The 10,479-nt window shown below is 36.8% G+C and overlaps 1 protein-coding gene across 6 annotated transcripts in view; it reads left to right on the top strand.

Moving 5' to 3' along the window:
• The first annotated feature begins 972 nt into the window (after window positions 1–972).
• The window catches only part of cryz (crystallin, zeta (quinone reductase)), a 55,781-nt gene continuing 46,274 nt past the window's right edge, over window positions 973–10,479 (top strand). For 3 of the 6 annotated variants that reach the window (XM_026206195.1, XM_026206200.1, XM_026206201.1), the window contains exons 1-2: window positions 1,000–1,058; window positions 1,220–1,387. Coding sequence is in view for 3 of the 6 variants with exons in the window: in XM_026206198.1 (XP_026061983.1) it covers window positions 1,280–1,387 (108 nt within the window). In the remaining 3 variants the exon portion in view is untranslated. Of the gene's footprint in view, window positions 1,059–1,219; window positions 1,388–10,479 lie in introns of all 6 variants that reach the window. The other 3 variants (XM_026206198.1, XM_026206197.1, XM_026206202.1) reach the window with 2 other exon arrangements.

The raw sequence follows: 10,479 nt of genomic DNA, 5'->3' as shown, positions 1-10,479 counted from the left end.
ACACCTTCTTAAGGAAAGGATATGGACCAGAAAACAAACCCACATAATAAACAAAGCCCTTAATTTAGAAACTCATGATATTTTACTTATCAAAAACCCATATTTTTTCTGACAAAGATATTTATATTATTAATCTGCTAATTATCTTAGCAAAGTTTTATATTCATAAGTCAAAGATAATTCAGAAGAAACCATCATATATTACATTTTTTAACACTGATCTTAAAATATACTTTGAAACCCTTTCTTATATGCGATCACAAAATAAGAAGCTTATAAAAACCATACAAGTTCTAAACCTTTTAAAATGTATGTAACTGCCCTAATGTATGTATTACTTTTTTATACTGTATTTATTTTTATAGTGTTCCTGTAGCTCAATTGGTCGGGCATTGATAGCACAAGGTTGGGGGTTTGATTCCCCGGGGACACATAATAGGTAAAATTTGATAGCCTGAGTTCACTGTAAGTTGCTTTAGATAAAAGCGTCTGCTAAATACATACATTTAATTTTAATTTATTTATTTTTATTATTGTATTTATTTATTTATGGTTTTATTTATATGTTTGTATTCATTTATCATTTTTGTTGTTCTGTTTTGCATGCTTTGAGATGTGCAGCGTTTACCTGTTTGCATTGTGCCTTTGTGTGATGGAACTGAATAAAAAATGTAAAGAGAGAGAGAGAGAGAGAGAGAGACTGATGTGACATAAGTGTTCTGCAGCTGGAGGTATCTGGTAAGCTGGAAACTGGAGAAGTTGAACATGCAGCCCAGTTTTATTATTATTATTGTTGTTGTTGTTGTTGTTGTTGTTGCTATACGGTATAAAATGTTAAGAAATATAGGAAATGTTTCTGATCCAAGCTACCTGATGATAGCAGTAATGCAATGTTAAGAGCGGTTGCCAAAATAAATAAATAAATAATAATAATAATAATAAAAGAATATGCTCCACACTCCAGTCCAGTTAGCGGCGGTAATGCACTAACAAGTTAACCAAAAAAACACCAAAGAAGAAGCAGACGACGACGACGACCTGCCTGGCAGCAAATTAATGTATCTATAACGTTTTTTATTTTCTTTCTTTATAACGCAAACCTGTATAACGATTGTGCACTACATGTGCTATATGCTAATAGGCTATTGGAGAAAGCTCTAGTTAGATCGTTTCGATTCAGATGTCCTAATTTACTGATTGTTTTTTTTTTTTTCAACAGTGCAGAAACCAGTTAAACTTCAACCTACCTTTTCAATCCATTTGTTTTGCAGGGGCTACTATGGCCACATCTAAATTAATGAGAGCCATTAGGGTGTCTGAGTTTGGAGCCCCTTCTGTTTTAAAACTTTGCACAGACCTGCCTGTGCCAAATCCTGGTCAGAAACAGGTGGGTCAAAAAAATCAAATAAATCTGGACTTCCTCATTTACTGTTAAGTTATAAATTCTGTTTAGGTTTTTCACATGAAAGCTGATGCAAATTATTTATTAGTTTTATAATTAATATGATTAATTTATTAATCATTTTGAAGAATCGGTGCTATCAAATTATATGACATAAAATTACATTTTCTTTTAATTATTTAATAAATGTCTTATTTTGCTTTTTGCACAGATGACCAGATGGTGATTTTAGTTGATTATCAAAATAATAGTATGTTGCAGCCCTTATTTGAAGTGTATTTAAATACCACAGTCAAGGGACATATTTTTACCTTGTCTTTTTAGAAACAATACTTATGTTCATCTACGGACTTAATTAGTCACAGTCATAGTTTAATATTGATATATGTTGTTTTATTTATTATATATATATATATATATATATATATATATATATATATATATATATATATATATACTACAAGTCAAACATTTTTGAACAGTAAGATTTTTACCCCAGTTTCACAGGCAAGTCCCAGACTAAAATGCATGTTTGAGCTATCTCAACTGAAAATATCTTGCTCTGACATATCTTACAATATGCACACCTTAATGTTTTCTGCTAAGGCATTTTTGTAAAAGTTTCTTAAATATCTTAATTTAACTAAGGCCTAGTCCTGGCTTAAGCTAAGCCCTGTTTGCAGGGGCGTAGATTACGCGGGGGTCGTGCCCCCCCCCCCCCCCCCTCCCACACACACACACACACACACACTTTTAATATCATGGAAATTCGTCCCCCGCACTTTTTCGGTCGATTTTGTTCTCATAGAAGTTTTCAAGAGCTGGTTTGAATAAATATAGATTTAAACCCAAAGACACGGAATAGTCTGCATATGATTTGATATTTAATTCGGACCCAGAATAAAAGAAAAAACCCCCCAGAAACTTTTGCAAACACGAAGACATTAAACATACGATTGCAACAATGTATGTTTTTTTCAAGTAATCTCCAGCAGGTGATAAGTTCCAATTGACATAGCATTTATTACAGAATAGAAACGATTCTGCCTTATTATGTGATAAAAACATTTGTTTGTAGTATATAAACAAATCATTATTATTTATTATTGTCCAGCAGTTACAGATTTCTAAGCCATTTCAAAGCTAGAAATTTGAGAAATATTTAAGTTGCCTATAGTATCCACTACCAGTCAACAGTTTTTGAACAGTAACAAGTCTCTTCTGTTCACCAAGCCTGCATTTATTTGATCCAAAGTAAAGCAAAACAGAAAAATTGTGAAATATTTTTACTAACCTATTAAAATTAACTTTTTTCTATTTGGATATATTTCAAAATGTAATTTATTGAGATTTCAAAGCTGACCTTTTAGAATCATTTACTCCAGTCACACGATCCTTCAGAAATAATTGATATTCTGATTTGCTTCTCAAAAAAAAAAGAAAAAAAGAAAAAGAAGCAAGAAACACATTATGATAATGTTGAAACCAGCGGAGTAGATTTTTTTCAGGTTTCTTTGATCAATAGAAAGTTCAGAAGAACAGCATTTAATTTGAAATAGAAATCTTTTAAAAAATTATTACTTCATCATCACTTTTGATAAATTCAAAGTGAAATGAAGTGACATTCAGCCAAGTATGGTGACCCATACTCATAATTTGTGCTCTCCATTTAACCCATCCAAAGTGCACACACACACTGTGAACACACACCCGGAGCAGTGGTGCCCAGGGAGCAGTGGTGTTGCTGGGAACCCACAAAAGAGTCCTTGCTAAATATAAGTGTTCATTTCTATAATTTATTTTCTCTAAGCTTTTGAATGATATAGTGTATTATATTGCAAAAGCTTTTTACTTCACATAAATGCTGATCTTTGGATCCTTATATTCATCAAAGAATACTGAAAAATATTTAAAAAAAATTGAAAAATATTTTAAATATTGACAATCAGCAAATCAGCATATTAGAATGATTTCTGAAGAATGTGACACTGAAGACAGGAGTAATGATGCTGAAAATACAGCTTTTTATCACAAATAAATTACATTTTAAAATATATTCAAATAGGGGAAAAAGTTATTTTAAATATAAAAATATTTCGAAATATTACTGTTTTTGCTGTACTTTGGATCAAATAAATGCAGGCTTGGTGAGTAGAATAGACTTCTTTAAAAACTAAATATATTACAGTTCAAAAACTGTTGATTGGTAGGCTATATAGATTACAGAAATGTTATATATATTTAATTTCTGTCCCCCTCACTTCTGAAAAGATGGCTACGCCCCTGCCTGTTTGTGAAATAATTATCTTATGCTCACCAAACCTACATTTATATTTGATTCAAAATACAACAGAAGCAATAATATATTAAAATATTTTTTACTATTTAAAATAACTGATTTCTATTTGAATATATTTTAAAATGTAAATGCTAAATTTTCAGCACCATTACTCCATTGTTCCAGTCTTTAGTGTCACATGATCCATAAGTAATTATTCTAATATGCTGATTTGCTGTTTTTTAATTATTTATATGATCAATATTTAAAACAGTTTAGTATTTTTTTTTTCAGGATTCTTTGATTAATAAAAAATATCCAAAGATCAGCATTTATCAAAAATAAAAAGCTTTTTTGTAACATTACACACTATATTTTACACATGTAGAAAGAAGCAGATGTCGATTCTGGTTCAACACATTGAATATAGCAATGTTGTATGCAAACCTGGAAGACAGATATAACATTTGAAAGTCAATCACAAGTGAAGCGTTGCAATTCTGTGTTAACCATCAGCTTGTCTCTGCATTTTCTGAGTCGATACGATTTTTCCTTTTCCAGCGGCAGGAAGTCACACGGTAGGAGAAGATTTCTGTGGATGACACAGCTTTTCCCATTTTCCCTTTCAGGTCTCACTTCATACTGGACTTTCGGCGTGTTTCCTTTCCTTTACCACATGTACCTAATCTTCCCAGTATGACCGTATATTCCCGGGACCCCCCCTCAGAGTTAGATTGTGGATCAGGACCCGGTCACCAGGCTGAAGATCTCTCCCTTGAGCCTTCTGGTCATAGTAGGCTTTCCCAAGGGCTGCTGTTTTTGAAGCTGTCTTTGATGCAATTTGGTATGCCTCACTCATCCTTTCCTTCCAATGAGACACATAGTCCTGGTAAGTGCCATACTTCTCATTTGTCTTCAGGTTGAAAAGAATGTCAAGTGGTAAGCAAGAGGATCTTACATACAACAAGTAGTTCGGAGAAAACCCTGTTGCTTCACTTTGTGTGCAATTTTATGCATGAACCACTTTGGCCAAGGAATTCTTCCAGTCTACTTTTTCCTCATCCGTAAGGGTACTGGGCATGGACAATAGGGTGGGATTGAATCGCTCCATTTGTCCATTGCCTTGTGGATGGTAGGGTGTGGTGTGTTATCCGCAAATTCTACAGAGTTCTTTCAGTTTCTTCATCAGTTTATTGTTAACCCTTGTGCATTGTTCAAATTCACTATCCTTTCGTTATGTTCGGGATGAAAACATCCACTCAATTAAACTGCTGTAAAAATGTATCAGATTCATATTTTTTTTTTTTTTTTTTTTTGCATAAATCTGTTAATCAACTTCATTCCTGATCAAAACTACCAAATGTTTAAAAGAATCCAAGAATTTAACTCTTTAATTGCCAAGTTCATAAATGATGTCACTGATTTGGGGGGAAAAAACACACAAAATGACTTTTTTTCAATATAAAAGTAATTGTGGCTGGATTTTTTTTTTTACTTTTTATAACAGTCTTGGGCATGTCAAAGATTAGTAGCAACATTGGCTTTGATGCATTTTTAGTTTTTGTGCAGCATTAGATTAATTGTTTTTCTCCCTAATTAGTTGTTGGTGGCTGTTTTTGCCCCATTGACTTCCATTATAACGACATGTTTTGATTGCAAAGCCATGACACCATATAATCATGCATTCTTGATTGTTTGTGGTTTTCCCTTTTGGGAAGAGGAAAAAAAAAAGATTTTTACAGTTGATCACTAGGTGGGACAATTAACCCTTTAGATAGGCCTGTGCAAAAAAAGGCTTAGTTTCGGGCTTGTATATGGAGTATAATAGCAAATTATAGTGTTTCTGTGTGTGTGAGATTCTTGATTGTTGGTGGTTTTCCCTGTTGGGAAGAGGTAACATTTGTTATTTTTACAGTTGATCACTAGGTGGGACCATTAACCCTTTGGATAGGCCTGTGCAAAAAAGCTTAGTTTCTGACTTGTATATGAAGCTATATGGAGTATAACAGCATATTATATTGTGTGTGTATGTGTGTGTGTTTGAGAAAGAGAGAGACAGAGTGTGTGAGAGAGACCTTTGCGCACTTACCTTGATGTATTTCAGAAAATCAAAATGTACACCTCAGCTCTCAGAACTACATGGAGTAAACAAAAGTGTATTTATGCACCTGCTGCCTTTTAATGGTGGTGAAAGTATTCGGTTGTTAAGTGATGACGTAAGAAGCGCTGTTTTCGGGTCCAGACCTCAACTCGCTTCACTTGAGAATATGACCTCAGCAGCAGTTTGTGAGCATTGTTTATTCATATTGATAATTTAAGCTAAACGCTTTCAAACTTACGATATACACTACAGTCTCCATGCTCACAGTGTCCCAAACACAAATAATTTTTATATATATTTTTTTATATTTATATTTTCATTGTCTGGCTATCAGGGACTTCAGTATGGAGTTAAAGGTTAAGATTATAACTTTTTCGCTAGTATTCTATCACATTGTGAGTTTATATTAGCACCTTTTGTTGTTTTCTCGTGGTAACTGATACAGCATTTGGACACGGAAGCGCTGCTACGTGACGTCAGACTTAACAAGGGAATAGACTAAACAAAAACAAAGTACATGGATTTAAACACTTGCATGGCATCGTGCTGGTCATTTAATGGTGAGAAGAGCAGCAACAACTTGTACCAAAGTTTTAGAAATGATTATGCAGTTTGACCCCTCCAGCGAGCTGCAGCTTATTTGAAGTTGGTATTGCATTTTGGTTCATAATACATTGTTCATAAATTTGATGCGAAGTAGATTTTTTTACAGGATTTTAAGGTTTTAAACTGGCTTTACCATCAAGAAAAGACGAGCATTTCAAATATAGGCCATCTGTACTTTTCACCATCATAAGGCAGCATGTGCATAAACACACTTCTTGTTTTATTGTTTACTCCATGTAGTTCTGAGAGCATGAAGTGCATATTTGGATTTTTTCCGATCCTGTACATCAAGGTAAGTGCACAAAGGTATCTCTCACACCCTCTCTTTCTCTCTCTCTCTCTCTCTCTCTCTCTCACACACACACACACAAACACACACACACTATAATTTGCTATTATACTCCATATAACTCTATATACAAGCCAGAAACTAAGCCTTTTTTAGCACGGGCCTATCTAAAGGGTAAATGGTCCCACCTAGTGATCAACTGTAAAAAATAACAAATGTTACCTCTTCCCAACAGGGAAAACCACAAACAATCAAGAATCTCTCACACACACAAACACTATAATTTGCTATTATACTCCATATAACTCCATATACAAGCCAGAAACTAAGCCTTTTTTTGCACAGGCTTATTTAATGGTCCCACCTAGTGATCAACTTTAAAAATATTTTTTTTACCTCTTCCCAAAAGGGAAAACTACAAACAATCAGGAATGCATGATTGTATGGTGTCATGGCTTTGCAATCAAAAAATGTTGTTATAATGGAAGTCAATGGGGCAAAAACAGCCACCAACAACTAATTAGGGAGAAAAAATGTAAATCTAATGCTGCACAAAAACTAACAATGCATCAAAGCCAATTTTGTTACTAATCTTTGACATGCCCAAGACTTTGATAAAAGGTAAAAAAATATCCAGTCCACAATCACTTTTTATATTGTAAATATGTAATTTTGTGGGGGGGGGGGGGGGGGGGGTTCCAAATCAGTGACATCATTTATGAATTTGGTAATTAAAAAGTTAAAATCTTGGAATTTTTTTTAAACATTTGGTAGTTTTGATCAGGACTGAAGTTGATTAATTGAGTTATGCAAAAAAAATGGAAAACAAATATTTATCTGGTACATTTTTACAGCAGTTTAATTTAGTGGATGTTTTCATCCACTAACAACTCGAAAGGGTAGTGAATTTGCCCACAGTGTACCGTTGAGTTTTTGAAAAATATGGGTCAAAATAAGATTTGTCACCAAAAATCATTCCATTAGCTCAAACACAGAGAAAGTTGTGGCCAAAATAAGACTCAACTTTACCCCCTAGTGGACGAAAACGTCCCCAACAACGCATAAGGGTTAAATTCTTTGCCCATGTCATGATGGATTTTACAGGGAAACCCAAACTTCAAAGCAAAGTCATTGAAAAGTTTCTCTGCAACAGTCTTAGCAGATTTATCTTTGCATATGCCTGTGCAAACCTAGTAAAGTGATCCATCACAACAATAATTTATTCAATACCTTGCTTGCAGGCCTCCAGATAAAGAAAGTCGATTGAGACCATTTTGAATGGATATGTCGTGTGAATCGGAGTTAAAGGTGCTTGACTTCGTTTGACTGGCTTTTTCTTTTTCAGACACTCACATACTTTGGTTACAAAGTGTTCAACATCTCTCTGCATTCTTGGCCAGTAAAAGCAGTCTCTGATGAGGCAGAGGGTTCTCTCCACACCCAGATGACCCATCTTTTGGTGGAGTTCAGTTAGAATCAGGGAATGGTAAGACTCAGGCAAGAGCAACTGTTCTCTTTTCTTAGTTTTCCTATACAGTGCTCCATCTTCACCCAGCCAGAGTTTGAACCATTGTTTTAACAGCATTGTCACATCCGGATGTTCTGCTTTTACTACCTCTCTACTTGGTCGTTGGTCTTTCTCCTTCAACTTTAGGACTTTCCCAATAATGCTGTCATTCTCCTGAGCTTCTCGAACCTGAGCTGGGGACAGTGCTGGACCCAGTTCACTTTGGTCTCTCTCTCTCACTAGACTCAAGGCATTAAAATGAATCAACCCTGCTCCTTGTGAGGGATTTTCACACTCCACTACCACTCCCTCCATTGAAGCTTGAAGGACTTCTGGTTGTATTTGTTCTGTGCACTGCTCCATAAATTTGTCGATGTCCTGTGGCATGCATGACAGATCATCCGCATCAGCATTATTTTTACCCGGCCGGTAACCCATCTGTGCCCGGTGGCATTCAGTTTGGCAGGGGTGAGCACATAGGTCAAAGGATTGTTATCCATGTAGACAACAAAAGATGGTTCAAGTAATGGCGGAAACTCACAAACAGCCCACTTTAATGCCAGAAATTAAAGCTTGCCAGAAAGCATGTGATACCTTTTCTCTGGGGCACTTAGTGTTCTGGAGCCGTAAGCCATTACATTACTACCATCTTACCATTCTGACGTTGATACAATATCGCACCCAACCCTTCCTGGGATGCATCACAGTGTAGCACAAAGGGCTGAGTGAAATCTGGGAAAACCAGGACTGGAGGTTTTGCAAGGTGATCCAAGAGGTTGCTCAGTATCACTTGATGAGTTTGTGTCCACTCAATGGGTGTTTGTGATGTTAAACTACTTTCTTTCCTCTGCTGGATGGGTTTTCCTTTCCTAGAGACCATTCCTGATCCACCGGAACCCTTTTCTCTTACTGTCAGTAGCTGGTACAGCGGCTGGGCAATGCGTGAAAAGTTTGGGATATAGGAACGGTAATAGGACAGGAAGCCTAACATCTTCCTTAGGTCACCCACTGTGGATGGTGTCCTTTCCTTCAAGGTCTGCACTGGAGCAATCTCCGCTGGGTCCATCGTATAACCTTCATCAGACACCATCTTCCCCAGGGACCTCACTTTGCATTTGAAGAGTTCACATTTTTTTGAGCTTTACACCATGCTCTTTGTAGCGCTGGAGCACCAGCCGCACATGAGCCAAATGATCTTCAAAACTGCTTCTATGGACCAAGTTGTCATCTAGGAAGGGCTGACATATCGTGTCCCGAAGGCCTAACAAGCAGCTTTCCATACTTTGGAACTTTGCTGGTGCCAAATGGCATGCATATGCATTGGTACAGCCCCCATGGGGTTATAAATGCTGATAGTGGCTGGCTCTCCTCATCCAGGAAGCCCTGGTGGTATGCTTTTCCCTGGTCCAAGACAATAAACCAAGTGCTTCCAGCATGTCTTTGTATCTTAGGGATTGTGTGGCGATCAGGAACTGACTTCTGTTTTACTTCCGGTAGTCGCAGCATAACCGAAGACTGACATCTTTTTTTCTCACACAGACTACTGGAGACGAATTTGCCGACCCGGAGGGAGCCACTCAACCTTTATTTAACAAGTCTTGCAAGTACTCCTTGACCTCATCATGCAAGGGTTTTGGAACAGACATAAGTTTTCTGCACAGGTCTTGTGTCAGGAAGCGTGATGTGCATCTTTAAAGATGGAATGCAACCAATGTCGTCGTCATTGTAAGCAAAAGCTTGACACTCTTCTCTTGGTACTTTTCTCACAGCTTCCTGTTGCGCTTTTGTGAGATGGTCCAGATTCACAGGGGTATCCCATGCTGGTGGCGGTGATTTGCCTCTTGAATTAGTAGTGGTCTTTTCATGGACTGACTCACAAGTTTGGGCTCTCTCTGTCAGGGGATCCTCAAGTCCTGTGGGGTGGACTGCCACAGGATACACTGTTTTCACAGGCTGTAAGTGACCCAAAATGTGGTTTCTCTGTAGGGTGATATTATGCTTTGCTGCATTGACAGTTGATGTGGGTATATACTTGATGTGTCTCACAGGAATCTTCACTATTGCTTCACTCAATTCTAGATCTTGAACTGGGCTTGCCTCACTGGGTAAGAAAAGCCTCTCCTAACAACTCTTCCAGGGGCCGGACAACAGTATCTGGGAGGTGTTGTTGTCGCCATGCGTCATTAACAAAGCTCGCTTGTGCACCGGTGTCCCACAGTGCCTCCATTGGCTGACCATTCATGTGGCAGTTGACCAAGCTGCACTTTCCAATCAATTTAATGAGCTGTGATTCATG

Source organism: Carassius auratus, chromosome 27 (genome assembly GCF_003368295.1).
Source record: "Carassius auratus strain Wakin chromosome 27, ASM336829v1, whole genome shotgun sequence".
Lineage (NCBI taxonomy): Eukaryota > Metazoa > Chordata > Actinopteri > Cypriniformes > Cyprinidae > Carassius > Carassius auratus.
This window is presented reverse-complemented; position numbering and strand designations above follow the sequence as displayed.